General features: G+C 37.2%; 1 protein-coding gene across 1 annotated transcript; it reads left to right on the top strand.

Moving 5' to 3' along the window:
• Positions 1 to 1,655: 1,655 nt before the first annotated feature.
• ppp2r1ba (protein phosphatase 2, regulatory subunit A, beta a) lies at positions 1,656 to 23,827 on the top strand. Its single transcript, XM_039662058.2, has 15 exons — positions 1,656 to 1,814; positions 2,730 to 2,820; positions 2,960 to 3,060; positions 3,174 to 3,406; positions 6,104 to 6,251; positions 6,485 to 6,640; positions 10,078 to 10,192; positions 12,254 to 12,324; positions 17,411 to 17,545; positions 18,940 to 19,113; positions 19,317 to 19,377; positions 19,564 to 19,718; positions 21,563 to 21,705; positions 21,803 to 21,894; positions 23,597 to 23,827. The coding sequence occupies exons 1-15, from the start codon at positions 1,737 to 1,739 to the stop codon at positions 23,611 to 23,613; spliced, it is 1,770 nt and encodes a 589-aa protein (XP_039517992.1). The 5' UTR covers positions 1,656 to 1,736; the 3' UTR covers positions 23,614 to 23,827.
• The last annotated feature ends 578 nt before the right edge of the window (positions 23,828 to 24,405 follow it).

The raw sequence follows: 24,405 nt of genomic DNA, 5'->3' as shown, positions 1-24,405 counted from the left end.
CTTGATCTCAAGTCACCTTAATAGGGTGAGCTGGATCAATGCTTATGAAGATGAACAGGTTCCTTTTTCTAAACACAAACTAACAAAAGCAGGCCCAGTATGAATAATGGATGCCACTGTGTTTTAATTGAACACAAATTAGCAACTGAATGCGGAGCAGATGGTACAGACACAGGCCCATTTAATCAAACAAGACATTTTTCTGCGCATATTAAATAACCATTTTCTCAGTTCTCATGACCCTATTGCTTCTGCAATGGGTTTGATTGTCTTATTGTTTATTTGGCGATCGAGTTTTTAAATGATGAAAATGTACTATCTATAATTGATGTGATATGATGTTTTGTTGTTTGTGGTGTAACTAACAGGTTGGTAATACAACTATATGTTGGAGCAATAAACATTCTAAATGGCTCTCACCATATTGCTCTTGGAAATGTGATTAATTTTCATCCAAGTTTATGCACAACTGTATAAATTAGTCTGATTATGAGAAACATTGTTATTTTATTGGCATACTGTTACAGTTTTTGTTAATATTTGGATTTAGATTTTATTTTCTGTTTTCATTTCAAGTTAGTGAAATTAAGTTTTAGTAATTTTGCTGTTTGTTTGTTTAATATGTCTAAATTAAGTTTGAGTTAAGTTAAGCACTTCCACTTTGAAAATGAGAAATGTTTCATTGGCAACTATAAAATAAAATACGTATTTTTACATTTTGTTTTATTAGTTAATGTTGTTTTAATGGTTTTATTTTTATTTAAAAATAATCACAAGAAAGGTCTAGAAAAGAAAGGTTAAGTTTTGTGAAGTGCATTGTGGGATACTGTATTCCTTACAGTGGCACTGTTATGTGACAAGATATGTCCAAATTCACAGTACTCATAAAAGAGTAACACTAACTTCCTGTGAGATTCAGAAGTGTGCAAACGATGGACATTTTACATTCCGGCGAGGCCATGTGAGAAGATTTGTGAATGGCAGTGAAGTGATGCAACTGATGCTGGTTGGTCATGTGATAATGCTAACATGGTGAACGTAGTAGCCTATACGGATTACTTTCACACTTTTTTAGTGGTCACACAGTAACTTATTAAAAAATACCTACTCAAGAGAGTATGTGATTTTGGAAGCAGCCTGAATGCTTTGGCAAAATGTAAATATCTAGGTATTCTATGCGCATAGAATGTGGATAATGACCGCAAACATTGCATTGCAGCAGAATAGTAAAAGCATAGTAGCCTATGCTATTTCATTATATGAAACAAACAAAAAGGATGAGTAATGCTTCTTCAATATGATTTTCAACAATATTTGTGTTAAAATGGCCAAAACACAAGTCATGTAAATATAAAGGAAGTTTAAAGGTCCTTATATTCCTGGGACAGAAATTTACTCATTTGTCCCCAAATGTATATGCTTTTGATATACTATAGCCAGAAATGTGTAGCTTAACATAAAAAAAATCCATTTCAGCAGATGGCCCATCAATCATTCTGAATCACTTATGGAATATTTAATTAGAACTTTTGTATTATTCATCTTTCAGCAAATCATCTTGGCAATAGTAAAAGCATATTTACCAACCGCGATTAAAAATCTGAAGAATAACAAGAACACTGAAGTGCGCGCATTTCAAGCTCGATCCCGAGTTCGTGGGAAACCCATTTGGAGAAACCCCGTAGCAGGCCAGGAACCATAGACAGGAACTAGCTAAACAACGTTTAGCATCCAAGATGGCGGGAGCAGACAGCGACGACTCTCTTTACCCTATTGCTGTGTTAATTGACGAATTAAGAAATGAAGATGTTCAGGTAAACAAAATACGTAGATTTACAACAATTTCTACTTTTAGAAATACTCTCGAACGCGTAACGTTACGTCTGACTTGACACGAATAGCGAAGCAACCGGTAAGATGGGCCTGTCCTAGTTTAGCTTACTGGCTAGTAGCGAGAAGATAATTCAGGAATTAAGACACTACAATATTATATATCAAATTGACTGACAGCTAAAGCCACCCGTATGTCATTTAGCACAACCAAATGTATTATTTAATCTGTGTAAAATGACCCAGTTTCGTTTGTAAATAAAGAGTGACGCAGAAAAGTTTGTGTGATTGCTAACATGGCTAGCTGTTCTGTGATTTACCTGTTATGTCACGGACTAACGTTAGCTTACTAGAGAAGAATCCCATCATTTTAGTACAGGACATTTCAAAGCACGGTATTTTAGAGGGTTTAGAGAATAGTAACGTAATTAACTTAAGTCTGACGCGACTGTTGAATTGGTTGGCATTTAAACACATTCACAGTTTGTTATTTTCTAGAGACGATAACTAATTCAGTAAGTAAAACACTACATGATGATATATCAAACGTTGTAGTATTAATTAAATGTGGAATATATATTGTACATTTTGTGCATAATGTTAAAATACTTTAAAGTAACGTTAACGTTACTGATTTTCAGTTAACGTCACCAATAGGTTAGCTAATTTCCTCGTATTGTAAAGATACAGTACCGTAATCAAGTAAGAAATTAACAAGTTTAGTGTTTTTGGTCTCAGTCAGTGTCATTATTCCTTAGTCTGTCATCTATCAAGCCATCATTTTAGAGAAGCATTGACCAGTAGTTTGTTTGGTCCCTCTCAAAAGGTCAGCTGTTTCACCATCAAATATATTTAGACTATCATCTTACTGGTTTCTGGTCTTTTTTTTCTACTTCTAGTTACGATTGAACAGTATTAAGAAACTGTCAACCATCGCCTTAGCTTTGGGGGTCGAAAGGACACGCACTGAACTTCTACCTTTCCTCACAGGTAAGGTTTTTTTAATGACTGCTGTTTTATTTCCTTGTCAAACATTACTATAACATTTTTATTTCAGGTGTTGTAAACTGTGTCACTCATGAATGCTTCTTGTACATAACTTTCAATTCCTCGTTTTCTGATTAATCAGATACCATCTATGATGAGGATGAAGTTCTGCTTGCCCTTGCTGAACAACTGGGGAACTTCACCCTGCTGGTTGGAGGACCTGAATATGTGCACTGTCTCCTTGTAAGCTTTGACTTGAGGAAATTGACTCGATAAAATAATTTAACTGTGACAAACTAGATTTAAATTTGTTTGCTTGTGACTTTTCTTACTTGTGTCTTGTTTTTTTTTTTCAGCCCCCTTTGGAGAGTCTGGCTACAGTTGAAGAGACCGTGGTGCGAGACAAGGCAGTGGAGTCCCTGCGGAAGATCTCCCATGAGCACTCTCCAGTGGACCTGGAAGTGCACTTTGAGCCTCTGGTAAAGCGTTTGGCCAGTGGTGACTGGTTCACGTCCCGTACCTCTGCCTGTGGTCTCTTCAGTGTCTGCTACCCACGAGTTTCCAGTACAGTCAAAGCTGAGATCCGCCAGTAAGTTCAACATATTTGTGAGGAGTGTTTTAATCCTACTTTTTTTCAATTTGGACACATTGATCTCGTTAATTTAGGATTGTTCACACAAAGAGCATACTGAACAAAAAACACTCAAAACAATTTGACAATACAGATTATGCTTATGCTGGGTCCACACTGCACGGTTTTCGGTCGGATTTTCACTTGCCAATAGTTTTGTGGAAATTGCTGACAAATGTTCGAAATCTGAGACGATTTAGTGTTTGTTCATGCGAGTGGCAGTCACGTTGTGGGGCTTAGGGTTATCAAAGAAATTATCAAGCATGGCTTCTGCAAGCCACCATTCTCTCCTTCATATTCTTCTTTATTTCTTTTTTGCTGCAAATCAGTTGCACTGATAAGTTGTATTGCAAGCTTCTTTCGGGTGACCACTTTTAACAGGAACAAATCTAGTCTCAAGCGAAATCTTATGCTTTTTCCTCTATTAGGTCTTGAATTTCGTTTTTTGGCTCCCAACGATCACCAACATAGTACAACAATTGTTTAAAGTAGGGGTGTAACGTGTATTCATATTGAACTGTTCGGTACGAGGCTTTTGGTTCGGTACACATTACAAACCGATCAATTCGTTGAACCATTTTTTCCTGCTGACAAAAAACCACCACAACGTTGCGCAACATCAAATGGCGTAATGAAAGCGGAATGAAACTCCTTAATGTAGTAACACTAAATGTAATCATGGAAGTTTTGGGTGAAATAGTAAAATACTTTCAATTAGTGCTGGGCGGTTTGACCAAAAATGTATATCACGTTTTTTTTGTTTGTTTTCAAAATTAAGCCGTTTTTCTGGTTTATGACGGGGGTTTTTTTCATGCATACTCAGGTGTTGAAAGCAGTTTCTACTGGTTGAGAGAGGAATTACTGCAATAAATTGACTGGTCTATTTTACATTAGTGAATATTGTTGAATAGAATAGAGCCCAGTATAACCTAAAATTGTAATAACATTCTTATAACCAGGAAATAATGTTAAAATACAACATTTATATAACGGGAGAATTGAACGTTCTTATGATGTTGGAATAATGTTCTTCTTATAGCCAAGCAAGAATGTTAATACAACGTTTATATAACGGGAGAAGTGAACGTTCTTATAACGTTTTGAATAATGTTCATATAACCAAGAAATAACATTAATACAACTAAAAAACTTGATGTTTTGAATCATCCTAGAACATTCAGAAATAACGTTTTTAATTTTATAACTTAATGGAAACATTATGAAAAAATTCTTATAACCTAAGATTGTTATCTGGGCAAGAGGAAAGATTCGCGATTGCATTGAACATGTTTTATGTGCACGATTCTCTTTTCCACAATCTCAAAGCAACGCAGCTTAACCCAAAATACAAGCTCAGGCATGCACTTCTGTCCATACAAACTCCGATACCTAGACTCAGGGTATCGGCTGATACCGAGTACTGATCCGATACCTGGGTGTGTATTACAGCTGCAATTCATATGAGCCCTTTATGAATTGATAGAATTATTATGATGTACTTCAGACTTATCCCTCAATTAAACAATTAAACAAATACATACAGTGAACTAGAGTATCTTTATTATATGAATTACATTTCATAGCAATATATTATTTATCTTAAGTAAAAAAGAACTTAATGCAGCCGCACATCTAATACTGTAAACTGAAAAAGGTATTTTAGATTTACAAAGTAACTATATAAAAAAAGTGCAACAAATAAATATCTGTTTAGATATCTCTAAAGAGTTATCTAAAAAGATTATATATGAATAATATAAGAAAATAATCTCTTTATAAGTGAAGATCAATAAACAATTTTGTTAAATAAATGACATTTCAGTTTTGACAGCGGCTGGTCTTCGAGAATAATAAACTCGATAAATTACATGTTGTTGGTTATATTTATCGCTCGTTGGCTGTTTTTTTTAGAACATTTCTCTTCGTTTGAATGAAGCTTTCAGGGATTGTTGATTCTGTCGCGGCTCATCCTCCGTCTGCCATCGTGTTTCTGCGGGGTGACGCGTCTTCAAATGCATATGTTACTCGTGTTGAAGTTGCTAATACTTGTTCTACCCCTCGAAATTGCAGTATGGCTTATGAGACATGTCGGCCGTTTTACTGGCTGGTTGGTCCAGTCTTAAATACTGCCAAACTGCGGACATTATGACAGGGCGCGCACGGGCGTTTTCTTCTTCACTGATCTAAACATTGGTTGCTTGTGGCAACAGCATGACTTCCTGTGTTGCCACTAGCAACCACTGTTTAGAGCAGCGAAGAAGAATTGATCTCCGTTTTGCAGCGATAAGCAAAGCAAGCGTGTATAACTAGATATTGTTTAAGAAAATGGTATCGGATCAGCGCGCGGATAGAAGTACTCTCCGATACCGATGTCAGAATTTTTTCCGATATCGGTGGCATTTCCGATACTAGTATCGGGTTCGGAACAACTCTACCTAGAACACATTTTGTCATCAGACAAATTTTTGTCCCTGGTCTGACTGGGTATTTTGATGATTATTCACTCTGGGAATGAATAGCCATTTAGACTAAGTATAATTATAGTTATAGTAGTGTTAATGTTAAAATAACCAAAGTGGAAAGGAAAATGACTATCTCATAGTTTTCATTTTCCATTTAAATGGACACGTTACCACATGTTCCGTCTCTCCTCAGGCACTTCCGCACCCTGTGTTCTGATGACACTCCCATGGTGCGCCGTGCAGCTGCCTCCAAACTGGGTGAATTTGCCAAAGTGTTGGAGCTGGAGTATGTTAAGAGTGACATCATTTCCCTCTTCACTGCATTGGCATCTGATGAGCAGGTCTGGTTTCAGTAATACTAACTAAAATGTACACACACTAATTCTGTCATTAAACAACTGCTAAAACCACAAAGCACAGCTAAAGGTTTTGAGCACACGTTGCATGACAAGACCGATACAGTCTTGAAAGGTTTTCATTGTGTTTATGTAACTTGGTTCTGCAGCAGAATTGCATGGTAAATATCAAAGTGTTTTCTTCTGACATCTGAATGCAAACATTTACATCACTGTAGGATTCTGTTCGTCTCCTGGCTGTGGAGGCTGGCGTCAGCATTGCCACTCTGTTGCCTCAAGAGGATCTGGAAGCTCTGGTGATGCCTACCCTGCGCCAGGCAGCAGAGGACAAGTCCTGGAGGGTTCGCTACATGGTTGCAGACAAATTCTCAGATGTAAGCATAATTATGTGTGCTAATCATGTAGTTAATTATGTGCATTTACGTTTTATTGGAAAATCCGAGTGTTCGCCACAAAGAGCTGTTTGCATGCAGTGGGACTGCTCCCACCTCAAATTTTTCATAATTCTCCGCATGATCATAACTACACTACCGTTCAAATGTTTGAGGTCAGTAAGATGTTTTTGAAAGAAGTTTCTTATGCTCGCCAATGATGCATATTATTTTGAAATATTATTGCAATTTAATATAATTGTTTTCTATTTTAACATATTTTAATGTCATTTATTCCTTTAATGGCAAAGCTGATTTTTCAGCATCCATGACTTCAGTCTTCAGTGTCACTAATATGCTGATTTGAAGGGGTTGGAATATTTTGGAATCACACGATTTGTTTCAAATTGATTTTTGGGGTCACGATTCTCGATTTTTGAATCGAATTTCGTGCATATTCGTTATTTCAAATGCAGGCGGGTGGCCAGAACAGCTGATCATAGCTGTACAGGGCGGGTTTTTATTTCTCATCTCCAAAAATATATCTACAAGTAAAGCTAATGCAAGGGCTAGAAATCAATTAAACCTTTGCTGATACTTATTCATCATCATGGAGAGCCCTCAGTGCAGTTGTATAGCATAGCAATGACAGACGTAAGCGCTTGTGGAAAGGAGATAGCAGTGCGGCTGAGCTTTCCAGGCGTTTTAGACGGGAAATGTGAATGACCTCTTACACAGTACCTGCATTTGTGACGCATCTCTATTGAAGCCTTAATAGCACCTACTGTGGAGGTGGGTATAAAGATAGTAAGGTCCCATTTGATTGTTCGAATTTGGATAAACAACCCATGCATGCAACACACAAATGCTTGGCACATAAAATAAATTTATTTCTTCACACCAGCCCTTGTTAATTTCAACATTTAATAATACATTAAAATCAAATGATGTAAATGATGCACTGTGAAGTAGGGGTGTCACGATTTCGATATTAAATCGAAATCGATCGAAATTAATTCAATGGTATCGAAATCGAAATAAAAAATTGTATCGTCGATACTGCCACGCCCCATGTCGCGTCCGTGATGGAAAGTTCGGATCGTTTTACTGACTCTATTGTTCAATCTCGTTCATCAAAATTAACTAAACTTTTTTTCTAGTCATTTCAGGAGCTTTAAATGTTATACTATTAAGTTATGTTACTTGTTTTTGTTATATTTTAAATTTGGCAATGGTGTAGTGTACATTGTAAACAAATGTATATTGCATAATGCATAAATGTGTAGTCTAAAAATTGCATAGCAATCTGCGCTTTACATTTTTTTTTTAAATCGAGAATCGAATCGAATCGTGACCTTAGAATCGATAACTTAATCGAATCGAGGATTTGGAGAATCGCGACACCCCTACTGTGAAGTAACATGAACAAACAATGAACAGCTGGGTTTTTATTTACTCGCGTTAACAAAGATGAACAAAAAACAGTAACAAATGTATTTGCTCATGGTTAGTTCATGTTAGTTAATACATTAATGTTAACAAATAAACCCTTATTGCAAAGTGTTACTGCTATTGTTTTATTTTATCAATCAATTTATAATATCATATTTTAACCATTTTATTCATAATAAATTCCTGTCTTAATTGTGTAAGGTGTGGGTAATACTAGTTATGTTGTTTATATTTGTTCCCCAGGAACTTTTTTGTCATGTCCGCTTATATTATGTTTTTAGAGGGCTTTTTTTGCTTGCTGGTGTGATATCTGAATTAAAATATGATCGGTTTATGTGAGCGTCAAGTTGAGAAGACATCTACTCAAGGAAGGGATTATCAGCTAGTTTCAATCAGTGGCTGATCGTTTGGAAAATATAAAAAACACAATACAGGCTGTTGCATTCTCAGTATTTAGTGACTTCAGATACAGGACGTGTTTGTTCACTTTTACAAGCATATATTGTACATTACGACAAACGCGTGTGTAAAAAGTACCTATACACTAAGACGGCAAGATCACAAGAAAAGCTTGACCTGTGCTGTTAATGGTTAAGAGTTTTCTAGATAAGATATCAAGATATTGATATCTAAGAATGTTTCACTGTAAACTGTCTGGGGGCTGGACTGCTCTTGCAGTCGACTGCCACTGCCTTTTGTTCCGACAACATATCGTTATTAATAGAATCTCAATTCATATGTGAATTGTCGTCTCCCCCCACCCCCCCCACCCCCCCCATCCTACTGATTTGGCACTCAAAAAAACATTTATCATCAGAGATGAAAATGTTTCTGCTGCTCAGTATTTTTGTGGTTCGAAAGAACTGCATTTATTTGAAATGGCAGGCTTTTGTAGCTGCCACGTGTGATCAATTTAATACATCCTTGCTGAATAAATGAAAAAATCTTGCTGACCCCAAACTTTTCATTTGTATAGTTTTAATTTGTCTGATGTTCCTTGCTGCTCTCTTATTCGATGGGAGCAGTTTCAAAACAAATCTGCATTCTGTTGAAGCGACTGTGGCTAATCTGTGTGTGCGCCTTGCAACACTCTAAAAATTGCTGGGTTGTTTTAACCCAACTTTGGGTCAAATATGGACAAACCCAGCTATTGGGTTAAATTTTGTAATTAAATTTTTAACCCAACATTTGGGTTTGTCCATATTTGACCCAAAGTTGGGTTAAAACAACCCAGCATTTTTAGAGTGAAGTGCAATGTGCACAACCTGCGATCAGCAAATTCTTGATGCAGACTGATAAATCAAAAGCTACAATCTTTAATCTTTTATTGTGAGCTTGACTTAAGTGAATCTGATGTAAATGGAGCAACCACTTTTCAGAACATTAAATCTTGTGAGGTTCATAAATTAACGTTGATTCAGCAGTGGCAGAGCTCTACCATTCAATAGTGATGTAGTAATCATTATTATATGATCTGTATTTGTGCACCTTTATAACTTTGTTTTATAATGTTATATAAGCTTCCTGGAAACCTCTTCCCTAGTATGTGCTAAGGTTCAACAGCTGGTTCCAGTTTCAGAATGATACCTCGTAACAGTTCACTGGTCGCTATAATCCTGCTTGATACTCATTGTTGTGTATTGTTGTTGTGCAACTTGACCTAAATGCAGTTCCATATTATTTTGTCATGTCATTGGATGATTTTGGATTATCCTGAGCCACTTAAAATGTCAGATTTTACTGGAAAAGAAATGTTGAATGCAGTCATATAAATTCCCAGAAATATCCTTGCTATAAAAAGCAATGAACAGACATTTTGACCTGCTTTAGAACGTTATGTACCTCATCTCAAACACAATGCTAGAATAGATTTGATTCTATCCTAGCGTGCCACGGAAGTGCCTTTGTCCTTCAGTTTGCAGGAAACACTGAGGTGCTACAGTAAAATGGAAATATGAAATGACATTCTTGTCTCTGTGAATTTACAGTTGCAGAAAGCTGTGGGTCCAGAAATCACAAAGAATGACCTAGTGCCAGCCTTCCAGAACCTTCTGAAAGACTGTGAGGCTGAGGTTCGTGCCGCTGCTGCAAACAAAGTCAAAGGTGAGAGAACGGCATCAGAGCAGCCATGTAATGTGTGATCCTGAAGTTGAGTACCTCTGCTTTTAATTTGGGTAATAGATTTACATGGAAAATAAGTTATAAGCATCTGTCTGTCGCTATTAGGACTGGACGATTAATTGCAACGATTATTTTTTGCGTAGCTTGTCAGTGCAGTGCGCAAACAATAGTACAATAACACACATCATTCCAGGAAATCCCTATTCTTCATCATCGCTGTAGCTGAATAAACAGAAGATTGAAACGCTTTGATTGTCGATCGACTGCCTTATTCTGTGTAAAAAGCCTCATCATCTCACAGAAGGATGCTCAACTGTCGTTATGAAGTGGATTTGGAGTAAAATCATGTTATTAAATGTAGTCTTTTGTTGGACAGGAGGTTCATAAATGCATAATATGTTGCTTTCTCAAATGCACACTATAAGTAGCTCAAACTTACAATGCTTTCAGATTGAGCATTGTTTAATAGCCGTACATCAATGACAAGCTGCGCATAAAAGACAATCGCAGCCTTTGCGATTTCAAAATTGTGATGAGCCAAATCGGTTTTAAGTGCGATTACATGGAAATTGTGAATAATCGTGCAGTCCTAGTCTATATACAAATAACCTTGGCCTTGCGTTAATCATGAATCCTAATGAGGTTAATTGCATTATATGAATCAGCAGATTTCATAAAAAAAATTTCCAGAATGTTTTTTTTTCTTCGTTAAATATCTAATTTTTAATTTGGTGAAATTTGCCTCTATTATTTTTAGCTTTAATGTGTTTAGTTCTTCTCATAAAAATAAAATCAGGGATGTGATTTTTCCGGATTAATCCGGAATTCCGGATTTTCCGACCTGAAAATGTGACCTGCGTGAATCATGCAGATCTGTAAAAAAAAAAAAAAAAAAAAAGAGGGGGACGGGTGTCGGCAGCCGGAGTGAAAAGGAGAGAATATGAGGACATAACCCATAACTGGCTGACGTGCGTACAGAAAGTTCCTTTCAAAGTATCCAGAAACACTTATCTAGTATCAACAAGGACGTATTTGCGTTCAGCCAGAGAATGTAATTGGTTCAGCTTGTTCACCTGCTCAATTTCGTATCTCTAGTCGCTCTCGCGCTGGTATCGTTGTCAGTTGACAAGAACATCACAGTTAGGTCACCAGGGCTGGTCGATATATCGATATATTTCAAATTTGCGCTATGATCCTTGCTCCAAGCAAGCTGCTGACTGCTTTTGTAGAAATATGTAGCAGCTATATCGTGCATTCTGTCAGTTGCCGTCCTGACACCTCCGTCTCAACAGCATTAGTGTACAACGTGACAAATACTCGCAATATTAACGCAGAGGAACGGCTATCTGTTCAGCGAGTTCACAAAAGTTAATTTGCATGTGCTTTAAAGCCTTGCCGGTTAAACATGTCATTGCGGGGAAGTTGGAACACCCGACTAAAAGCTTGTCTAACAGCGCCTGGTTGCTGGACTACGTTATCTTTCGAGTATGTTTTCGCTAATACTCTCAAATACACACAAGGTTTACATAGAAAGATTTGGTTATGTCTAAATTCAAAGCAAACCGAGAAAATTGAGAGAAATCTGCTTGTCAAATGCTCCGTGTATATTAGACGTGTCGCGTACAGGTCTTAAAGTGACAGTAGCCCTAATAATAAAAATGCAGCCGCTTGTTCTTAAAGGGATAGTTGACCCCAAAATAAAAATTCTGTCATTATTTATTCACTGTAATGTTGTTCCAAACCTGTATTAATTTATTTCTTGTGCTGAACAAAAAAGAAGATATTTTGAATAATGTGGGTAACCAGACAGTTGCTGGTCCCCATTGACTTCCATAGCGAAAAATTTACTATGGAAATCACTGGGGTACCTCAACGGTACATTTTCCTGATTTTTTGTCCTTAGCCAATCACATGCCTGTAAAATGTTTTACTATTTTTGTAATATAATTAGCATTGCGATATGAGTGTTTTGTTTGTAGCTGGCATTGTAGCAAACAAATTTGTTGATTGTGATGACTAATTGTTTATTTTACTTATCCTCAGAATTCTGTGAAAATTTGCCAGAGGACAGCAGAGAGACTATCATCATGTCACACATTCTTCCCTGTGTTAAGGTAAAATGCTCCGTCAGCCAAGGCTTCAGTCACCTTTTTCTAGTAAATTTTTTTTTTTTATCCAACAGACTTATTACATGATATAAAAAGTAGAAAAGGTCTAGATAAATATGAATTTCATACAATATTAAAGACAAATTAACAGTCTGTAATAAAATAAGAACAAATAATCAAGCTAAAAGCAATAGCACAAATAAACAATAGAACACATATACAAGTGAAATAAAGAGTGCTTTCCTGTTTCTTAAGGTAGATTTAAAACTTGTTAGATACAGATTAGGTAGATACAGATTAGGTACATATATTTTAATAAACGTATCAAATGTAAAAAAAAAACCCCTGAATATTCTTCACTGTATAAAAGGCATAGTTGCGTAATTTAGTCAAGAGCAGTGAGGGATTTTTTTGCAGTGTGCCTTATGTTGTTCGATTAACTTTAACAGCACAGTCACTTTAAGACATAATGCACATATCCAATATACTGATTAGGGATGTCCCGATCCGATACTCAGGATCGGTATCGGCTCCGATCCAGCCATTTTTGCGGGATCGGGTATCGATCAAACGAGGCCGATCCAAATCCGATATTGTGCGTATACTATTATGTTATTGTTAAGCCCCACAGAAGGCACAAAAACATTCTAAAGTACCATGACTTTTTCGTGCACTCTATTATAAGTGTTCTGAAGCCATTATGTCAGAGAGAAATTAATATAAGTCATTAAATTCAGGATCACGTAAACGTTTTCCTCTCGCGGCTGTCAGTCATTCTCCATTCAGCACTCAAACAGCGCGTCGCGTTCGGTTACAGTAAATGATGAAACTATCTTCAAGATGATTCACTGTTTATACTATTATACTTTATCTGTAGATTTGGGTCTATATTTTCGCATAAAACAACATTATCTTGCTGGACTTTATTGCTGTAACTTAATCGTGTTACTTTCTACCATTGTGTCGGACGCTGTCGGTTATCACAACACTAGATTTCACTAGAATTCTACTTGCTTTAAAAAAAACTGTACTGGTATTTACAATGTAGAATGCTGCTGTTTAAATTGTTTTAACTTTAAACCTGTTGGTAGCTATAGCTTGCTTTAAGTACTGAAGTACCTGCATTTTCTTTTATATATATATACAGTATATATATATATATATATATATATATATATATATATATATACAGTATATATATATATATATATATATATATATATATATACACACACACACTGGAGGTATATTTTAAGGGGCTAATTGAGAAAATTGCTATATTTTTTATTAGTTTAAAAATAAAATAAAAATATCGGATTAATATCGGTATCGGCAAAAGCCAAAGCTGCGGCATCGGTATCGGTATCGGAAGTGAAAAAGTGGTATCGGGACATCCCTAATACTGATACTGTACATGTTTTCTTTCTCAACCGTTTACCGAATACGTTTACTAGGATACTTGCCAAGACAGGAATTTTTGCATCATTTTGATTGAATTTGTCTGTTCCAGCGCAAGACGTGAAAGAGACTAGGAAATAAGGCTTGCATAGACTAGTCGAGTAGTCGAGAGATCAATTACTTCAACCACTAGGCACTGTTGGAAACAATCGACTACTTGAGTGCCATAAATGAACCATAAATTAATTCAAAATGGCGAACGTCACCAACAGACACCACACATCAGATGTGTGGAAGTATTTCATCAAGGATGACAAAAATATCCTAATTTGCCAACTCTGTAAGAGGCCGTTCACATATCGCGCCTAAAAACACTCTCGTTCTTTCCACAAGCGCTCGTACTCCCATGGCGTCTGTCATTGCTATGCAGCCTTGAACTGCGCTCTTTCCATGATGACGAGGAAGTATCAGCAAATATGATCAGCTTTTCAGCCGAGCTTTTGATGTTATGGAAATGCATGCTTATGTTTTCATCTCGCCGAGGCATAGGTGCGCTTGACCGCGTCGCTTCCATTATGAGCACGCTTGCTGTGCGCCTACATTTAAAATAACAAACTTGAGCGCGCAAAGACGCGATATGTGAACAGCTGCTAAAAGCAGGCCTTGCGTCTGTAATGAAAGGCAAGAACAGCTATTTATTTGGCTTTACTCTGTTACATGAAAAATTAAATAAGTAAACTAATTATGTCATTGCATATGTGATTGTTGCATTAGGCTATGAATTAATAAACATTTATTGATGAGAACTATTTAATGTCTTTTCATTTACTGTAGCATGAACCACGAGTAGTCGAGTAACGAGTTTTGTTTTGATAAGAAATCGACTAGCAGAAATCAGTAGTCTTGCAACCCCTACTAGGAAACGAAACGTCGTTTTGCATCGTCTTGCGTCGTCTTGCGCTTTGTTTAAATTGGCAAGTCTTAAGAACACATGCAAATCATAATCTTCCATGATGAGGCAGGACTGGCCAATCAGTGATGGTTCCGTCAACTCTTGGCCATCGGTGATTCCTTATTGTCGAGGCCTGCATGTAGATCTAGTGCGTCTACTCACTTTACGCAGTGTGTGTAAGCCTCTCTGTTTCTCATGTTGAGTGCATGAATGTGAGAGAAGGCGACAGGGGGTGCTCTCAGCCAAGTGACCGTGCGTAAAGCTCAGAAGGCAATGAAATTATATCTGCACCAAATTTTTTTTGCCTCCAATTCAATCACAAGTGAGGGAAATCGTACAATTTATTTAAAGGGTCATGAAACCCCAAACCAAATTTTCTGAGATTATAACAGAGGTATGTGTGTTGAACACCATTGAAGACAATGTTAGCATCTGTTAGATTTAATAATAAGTTTAAAATGGTTAAGTTTGCGTTTTTTTCCGCTTTTTTCGTCTTCCGGGTTTAAAATCTTCATTGTAGCGGGTGACATGGCAGTGCACTGCACAGTGCGTTGATTACTCATCGGTGTTATCCTATGAGAAGACACGCCCTCTTAATTATTCATGACACCACGTGGATCTTTCCAATGACAGACATGACAAACTGTGATATCGCGTAGTAACGTTAGATGAGAGAGGCAATCATGGGACGCAAACTATTTGTTTTCATGGTGCAAAGTCCAAGTGCGTTGAATATGTTCCCCGCGATGCTGCCAGGGCTAGACTCTGGCTCTGGACGGTTGGTTTGCCATCAAACATGGACACGTCTAAACCTGATCCAAACTATAGTGTGTGGTGTGTGCCGCGAACATTTTCGCGAGAGAGCTGCGACAAGTGGAGAATGATGGACTTCGCCTTGTTGACATCTAATCCAAGTTGCGTCTTGCGAGTGATACGGTATCCCGAGGACTTTCTATCCCTTCAGAGGTGTGTGTGTAAAATGAGAAGTCATTTATTATGAGGGTTCAGATGGCGCGTAGACTATGCACTTTCTTTTACTGTCTATGACTATGCTCGGAACGATTTTTTTTAAGCGGAAAATTAGTAATTTTTTTCTGAAATGTATTATTTATAGTGTCTATATAAACCACTATATATTTTATAATGACATTATAAATATACATGTAGCCTACATTAATGTTTTTAATTAGAATTACGATTACTGTAGGCTAATATTTGTAGTAGGGCATTCAGTTACTTTTGAAAGGACGATAATAAAGTGTCAGTGTACTTCATAAGACTTTAACTTTGCCAGCTATATAAAAATCTAGCATTTCCTCACGTTTTACCATTGCTTTTTAGTGACCGTCGAAATGCATGGGACAGTGACAGTGATGGTCATACAACACACACTCCCTCCCTTCTTCTCACAGCTAGCCACGCCCATTTCAGTTGCATTTTTCAAAAAGATTTTGAGCTAGACCCAGGTTGTGGAACGCTTTGCCTCCTTCCATACGCGGCTTGGATTGTGTGGAAAAATTTAAAAATCATCTGAAAACTCTGCTTTTTAAAGAGGCTTTTAACTAGATTGTAGGGTGGTTAGGCTGGTCTAATGTGTACGTATTGTTTATTTTATTTATTTTATGTATTTTATTTTGTTTTGTGATGCAATGTATTTATGAGAGTTGTAAATGCTTTCTTTTGTTGTGAAGCACTTTGTGATCTTCATCTGAGAAAAGTGCTATACAAATAAATTTTACTTACTTACTTACTAGACTTGAGCTGAAAGAGGGGGGTTTCATGACCCTTTAAGACATGTTTTAGTTGCCTAGCGGGAAATTTGGTCGCATATGCTGGTGATTTGCTCACATTGTTGAGGGTTGGTCAGCACTTGTCAACAACATCTCTACAATCTGTCACTTTTCAGGCTGATCGCTTGTTCCTTGTTGTTCCAGTGCTCATCACATTTAATTGGTGTGTAGTTCCAATCCTGGGTCAGTTACTGGCAGATGAGTCTTGAGTCAGCATCTGTTCTTTAAGCGTCTAAGACTTAAACAAGATCAGATTAACGGTGTGTCATTGTGTCTTTAGTCTGACCTACTGGCTGTAGTAACACTAGAACACTTTTCTGCGCTGGCTGGCTCACTTAATGTGTTATATTCTCCTGGATTGTACCATTATATCTGGTGAAAATGTCTTGCGTAGATTCAAACCGCTGTTAGACGGGTGTTTTGGTAGCTAATATTGTATTTTTGAGAACGCCATTTGTTTTGTATATGCCCACAACATAGATCCAAAAAATGTCAAGATTCATGACAGCACAGCACATTTTATTCCACAACTTTAGTGTAGTTGAGGTACATTAAAATCTCATGGTGAGAGCTGTGACATCCTTCATTGTAGTAGAAACATTCAACATGTTTGTAATTTTGCAGTATTTATTTTTATAGTATTTTTGAAAATATATATTTTGAAAAATATTGTTTTATATTTCTTTTAATTGCATTGCATTAAACAATATCTTCCATTTTTATTTAATACATTTTATTGAACCCGTTTTTTATGTGCGTGTATTCAAATATATTTATTTCAATAAATATAGAAGTTTTTGTGTGACATGTATGCAATATAGTTGTTTTTGATGGGTATTTTGGTGATGTTAAAGTGAGATTTCATTTTATGTATCCTTCAGGTATCACAAGTGATTGAGAGTTGTATCAAAACATTTCAATTTATGGCATTGTGTTGCACCTTTGTCAACAGGAACTTGTCTCAGACACTAATCAGCATGTGAAGTCTGCACTGGCGTCAGTCATTATGGGCCTCTCCACCATCTTAGGCAAAGACAACACCATTGAGCACCTGCTTCCCCTTTTCCTGGCCCAGCTCAAAGATGAGGTAAGCCTGCTGTGTGTCTGTGTCTGTGTGTGTGTGTGTGTGTGTGTGTGTGTGTGAGAGAGAGAGAGCCAGCACAGGTCTGGCTAAGGTAATTTGCGTCATGTTTCAGTCACAGATGATACTTCTGTGCAACTGCTCACTTTGATCCTGTCGAGGTGAGGCATTGCTAATGCTAGCCTTTTAGTGGAAAGCAGAAAGCATTGAAGTGAGAGATGAATGGATGAGTGCGGCACACTATCTCACGTCTCGTCTCTTTATTTTACTGGGGCTTTTTGTTGCTTGCTGCTGTCTGTATTGCGATCGCTCTTCTTTAAGTTGCATGGGAGTAGTCTTTGAACATCTGTCAGTCACACTGAATGCATGAAATAAATAGAACAAAGCCTCCTCCTGGACTGCAGCTCGCATTGATCCATGTTTTAAGACAGGAAACAGTTTCCTATTCGGTGTTAGTTCTTGCACTGTTGTTCAGGAGTAGTGCTGTGTAAAAACAAAAACAAATCCTGGCACGTAGTTGTCAAACCTGTGTTATATATTGATGCTTGTGAAATTATACACTGACATTTAATGGGCAACATCCTTGCTGAGTGCATGCAGAGATTAACATATAGGCCTGTCATGATAGCAAATTTTGCTGGACGATAAATTGTCCAAGAAATTATTGCCATGAACGATAATATTGTCGATCTGAGACCTTTTACATCTAAAATAATGATAATGGCATAATAATGCAATAATACACCTTTTCAAAGATCAATAAACCTTTATTTTTTAAAGACTATTTAAAGGAGAACTCCGGCGAACAATGAACCTTTGGTCTAATAAAACATCGGTACACAGTCAACCGTTCTCTGAGATTTGTTTTCATGATAATCGAATGTAAAGAGTTTTATCTCTAAAAACTGTTTAGCGTATAATGCTAGTAATGGGGGCATTGACTAAGTAAAAAGAAATCGCTAGTTTATACCACTAACAAGGCTCAAAATAGCCCCACACTAACGCAATAACATAATGAGGCTCCACACATGCAAAACGAAGCATTGAGAACTTTGTAAGTGTACAGACTGTTTAATAAGAAGATATTTTATAAAGACAGTCCACTTCGTGTATACAGGCAAGAGCCATCTTAAAAAATAGTCTCGATAAGTCAAACCACGAACGTCGTGCTGAGTGATCTGAACTGTATGAAGTTCAGCGAACTTCTGACGGCGTTCGGGGATCGACTTATCGAGACTATTTTTTAAGATGGCTCCTGTCTGTATACGCGAAGTGAACTGTCTTCATAAAATTGTCTTTCGTTGCGTTCAGATCTTCTATTCTAGTTTTGGTAATTAACCAAAGCATGTTTTTAGCATGTTTTCTGGAATGTTACAAATTTTGTCATATCCTTTCTGTAGTGTCCAGAGGTTCGCCTCAACATCATCTCCAACTTGGACTGTGTGAACGAGGTGATTGGAATCCGCCAACTCTCACAGTCTCTGCTTCCGGCTATTGTTGAGCTGGCTGAAGACGCCAAATGGCGAGTGCGGCTGGCAATTATCGAATACATGCCCCTTCTGGCTGGACAGTTGGTGAGCCCAGACCGTCAATGTCCTTGAATACTTTATCCTGAAATAGTAATCAGACTGGCCCGTTGGTCAGCTCTTATTTTCAGTCTTGCTTAAAGCATTTTAACGAATCATCCTATTAACTAACCTATTGACGGCAAGTCGCTTTGGGTCCTGTAATCTGATCTAACTGTTGAGACGTATTTTTTTCTTTCTCGTGCTTCCAGGGTGTAGAGTTCTTTGATGAGAAACTCAATTCTCTGTGCATGGCTTGGCTTGTCGATCATGGTAGGTTACTTTTTTATCTTTCATTTAAAGTGTTAAAGAGTGTTGAACTCTGGCACATAATATGTCCCACACAGTGTTAAATGTGAGACTTAGAAAATTGAGTTATTTTTGCAATTCTGTTTGTTTGACTGCAGTTATAATGTGTTGGAGTCTGTCAGTAAACTAACACCTCTCTGTAAACTTTAGTGTATGCCATCAGAGAGGCAGCCACCTGTAACCTGATGAAGCTGGTGGAGAAGTTTGGAGCCGAGTGGGCACAGAACACCATTGTGCCCAAAGTGCTGGGAATGGCTAATGACCCCAACTACCTGCACAGGATGACTACCCTCTTCTGCATTAATGTGAGTCAGACCTGATCTTTAACAAACAGCTGCTAGTTGTACTAGCTGGAAAAGCGCATGTCGCATGTTTTGACATCGAAATGTATTACAATCTGTCTTAGTTTATTTATTCTTTTTGTAGAATGGTGATGCATCCATGAAATATTTGGCTGTTATCTAAACTTTTCTTTGGCATCAGTCAGGGTTGTTGCACTCAGATTTTAAATAGACTATTATTGTGGCCAAAATAATTAGGGCTGTGCAGGTAAACTTGACAACCGCACCACCGCGGTGGTCTGCCAAAACACATTTTTTCTGTAGGTGAATGCAGTTTTATATGAATATTATGACACGAGTGAAGCACAAAGCCTTGTTTACAAATGAAATAACAGGTTGGCAAATAAATGTTACATCGCAGCCATGGAAACATTTGGATTCATGACGAAATGAGAGTCGTGCATGAGCCCATAAATTTAAGCTTTGGCGGCTTTTAATTCTGGTTTGCGATCTGGTCCCCCGATTATCAGTTAATTTAACAATGTTCCATATAGAAAGCTTGAATTCTCTACTTCAAAACGAAAAGTAACCTACTAGCCTAGCTACTCTTTGCAATCCGTATGAAATGTGCATTTCTCTCTATAGGCACGTTCACTGCGAAGATGACGAGTCAGCATTGTCAACTTGATCTTTGCAGCCGACACTGACACAAAAAACACTTAAAACGTCTCCTTGTTATATTTCACACATACACAATCATTACTTTTGGCAGTTCTTTGTGACAGATGTTATGTGCTTTATTGGCAGCGTCACCCTTTGGTTACATGAACGCGTCACCACCGCATCAGCATCGAAAACACAGATTTTATTTTAGAGAATAATCGCACAACCTATTCGATATTCAATAATTAAATCAACTAATCGAATATTCAAAAATTGTGACTCATCCCTGCATGAAATCTCTTTGTTTCTTTTCCCAAGTTCACTCACGTATCACCTATTTTCGAAGGGGATTATAAACGGGGGATTATATATATTCCTTGGTTTGATTTTAAATAGGCCTGTCTGATATATTTGTATTACTGTGGTAAAGTAGAAAAAAGCTGTACGACAGAGAGCCCACATTTTTCCTTGCACATCAAATTCTTTTTAACACACTTTGGCCTTGTTATTAGATATGGTAAGGACAAGTTTATTTGTAAAGCATGTTTCACACACGCGGGTGATTTTAGTTTCGATTTCTCTAGCAGCGCAAAATCAAACAGCCTAAATGCCTTGCTCTTGTGGAAGATAAAATTCACTGTTCATACTTTATACAAGTAGAAAATATCAGAAAATAGTTTAAAGGTCTCTTTTCCTGCTCATGTCCCACATGCCACACACCCTGATCCCTCTCAAAGCACAGAGTGGTAGGCTTTATGAAGTGTCTTTGTGTGGAAATATAAAACGAACGTTTAAAAAAAAATAGATTTAACTTTATTATATTAAAGTTACCATTATTTACTGATATTTATTTCAATACTTTACAGGCTTTAGTGTGTTTATTTGACGGAATTTCTCAAACACTTTAGAAATTTAGATTTAGTTTACAATATTTTATGGTTAACGTCAATACCGGCATATTGGGACACCTAGCATCAGTGCTGCAAAGCTGTTTTGGCACCTTCAAAGGCAACATACAAGCTGAATTTAAAACTTGTAATTGCAGTTTCTCAAATGGTGATCTTCAAACAAAATGCATGGGAAACTTTTATCTGTTCGTGTTGAGTTGACAAATACATCTTTAATGGATCTTTTGGATCAAGCTTTCACTTCAAGAATTTAGGAACATGCTAATGATCCCTGATGTATGAAATTGTCTGTTTTAGGCTCTGTCTGAGGTGTGTGGACAAGATATTACCACCAAACATATGCTCCCTGTAGTTTTAAAGATGTCCAACGACCAGGTAGCCAATGTTCGCTTCAATGTGGCCAAGTCACTTCAGAAGATTGGACCTGTGCTGGACAGCAGGTATGTGTGATCATCCACATTTGGCCAGAAAAAAATCTCATCTCTTAATGTGACTGACTCACTTTAGCATCATGTTCCCCTGATGTTTTGATTACAGCAGTCTGCAGACTGAAGTGAAACCAGTGCTGGAGAAACTGGCAACAGATCAAGATATGGATGTCAAATATTTCGCTCAAGAGGCCATCAGTGGTGAGTTCCACAACTGCTGCTCTTGAGTGTTGTGCAAGCCTAAAAGCTACTATCATCCTTAAATTCAACCTGAATCAGTGCAAAACGACAGCTTTATGCAACACTTGAGTTAAAATCAAAATTACTGTTTAATTTAATAGTAAGATTATAAAATGGATAGTTCTAAAGTTCTTTTTCGTTCTTCGCTTAGGAGTAAAAAAGTTCAGAATACCTGACCAGCTGTATACAGTTAGCCAACATCACGATGCTGCTGGGAGTGATGTTTAGATAAATATGTTAATGTACTGCATGCTTTCCTCTCAATAACAAAATAAACGCACAGCAAAAAATATCAGCGGTGAGAAATCGGTAGTTAAGAAAGCATCTGATTATAGTGATGTAGATATTAGGACTGGGTATTGAGACAAATTTCACAACTCCAGTCGATTTCGATTCACAAGCTTGCAATTCGATTACGATTCGATTCAATATCGATTATTTCGGATATCAGTTACAATAAATGGCCGTTTTTCTCAAGGGAATCAAATCTCTTAACTAATGCTGTAAACTATGGGAGTCTAGTTGTAGCCTACTAGGCTTCATTAACCTAATATGAAGAAAATAATGAAGCTATACTTTGTAGCTATACAAACACTTAAATTACACTTATTTATTTTTATAGTAAGATTATATGAAATATAAACATTTAAATGGTGGCTGTCATAAAAACTTGCCAGATTTATTCAAATATGCATTAAATCTTGAAGAACATTAAGATTATAATGCATATGTAATATGGTGTATATATTTAGCAAAATGCTCCTCTCTAGAGTTATTTTTTCTAGCTGACTAACGAGTTTTTGTGGGTTTTCTGAGGTAAATATGACGATACATGACATTGATTACAAGCTGTTTAACTGACGTCTTCCCACGGGTGAAACGCTGATTGAGCGAATCAATGTGACATGATACGGATTTCGATAAGTTGTACTCTATCTTTTAACACACTTTCAGATGCTCATTCATGTTTATTTCACGCTGTGACTGGTATTATTAACCCGGAAGAGAGATCAGTGCTGCTGCTTCTCTTGAGCTGAGCCAGAGCGATCTCACGCCACAGCGCCAAAACGTTATTTATGTTTTGGAATTTCTAAAGAAAATGGACGTAATGTGAAAATTGAGACTTTGTCCCATATCAATAGTAACAAAGGACAAAGATTATTGCGTTTTTTTTAATTAATTTTTTTTGGGGGATTCACGCAGCCGCGATACAATGTTCCATTCATTGAAATGAAACAGGATGACTAATCGATTCTTGAGATTTAAGAATCGATATCGGTTCGTAAAAATGAGAATCGATTAATATCGAGAAATCGATATTTATTACCCAGCCCTAGTAGATATGTTTTCAAATCCTGTTTATGTATGTAGCACTTCATACAATAGATTGCTTTAAAGCAAGCAGCTTTACGGTATTAAACATAAAAGAACAGTGTCGCTTTCAATTAGAATTATATAAAGCAGCCCTCCAGTGTATCTGAAAGCGTTTGGACACGCAAACCATGACGTCAAAGTTTCTGGCAATTGAGCTTTGAACTGATTATAAACTCCAAACAAACTTCCTTTGGCCTGGTTTTGTTCAAAATGACATCAAACCAACTTCGCTCTTCGATTTCGAATAAATTATATCAGATCCTTGATTTATTTTTTTCTCTTTCTACAGTTCTTTCTCTGGCCTAAAGTACCTTCTTGCTGAACGTAAGACCCATCTCAAGCTGACCTCCATTGTATTTATTGACATCCAAGACCATCCACTGGACTGTTTATGGAGAAACAATGTGTACTGTTCCCTATCAGTGAAAAGTGTTTTAGGGAAACTTGGCTTCTCTAAGTGTTTATTTTTCTCTCCAACTATTCACCTCATACCATCTTGCTCATCGTTCCTACCCTGCAATAGGCCCGCTGAGCCCCCCTGCTAACCCTTGCAAACCCCCAGCCTGGGGTCACACATTTAGATGGCGTTTTACTATCCACCTAACAATCTAATGAAGCATCATAGGTTAAGAGAAAAAAAAAATAGATGTATTGAGGCATCAGGTGTCTATATTTAACTTCCGTCATCTCTTCTGATGGGCTGAACCATGTTTGCTCTTAGTGCTGATTTTAAGCTCGAGCCACGGCATGACAAAGGGCCGAATCACTACTGCAACTTTCAACTATCATTTGAATACTGTTCCTGGCCCCGTCGTACACAGATTGTTGTTAAACCAAGACCCCATTAAGCACTAGCCGATGTCTATTCTTTCACTGGCGTGCTCTCGTATTGCTCTCAAAGTGCTTATCTTCTTAAAGGGACCACAACAAATTTCCATCAACTGTTAAAACATAACAGAGGATGGGCATTCCTAAACGGCCCTTTTTATCCTCAGAAGGCAAGCTTCTCCATTCTGTGCCATATTGCACATTTTTTGTTTTGTTTTAAAAAAGATGTTTAACTTTTTTTTTTTGTCCTTTTATATGAGTGCATCTGCA

This window comes from Pimephales promelas, chromosome 4 (genome assembly GCF_988280905.1).
Source record: "Pimephales promelas chromosome 4, fPimPro1.hap1.1, whole genome shotgun sequence".
NCBI lineage: Eukaryota > Metazoa > Chordata > Actinopteri > Cypriniformes > Leuciscidae > Pimephales > Pimephales promelas.
This window is presented reverse-complemented; position numbering and strand designations above follow the sequence as displayed.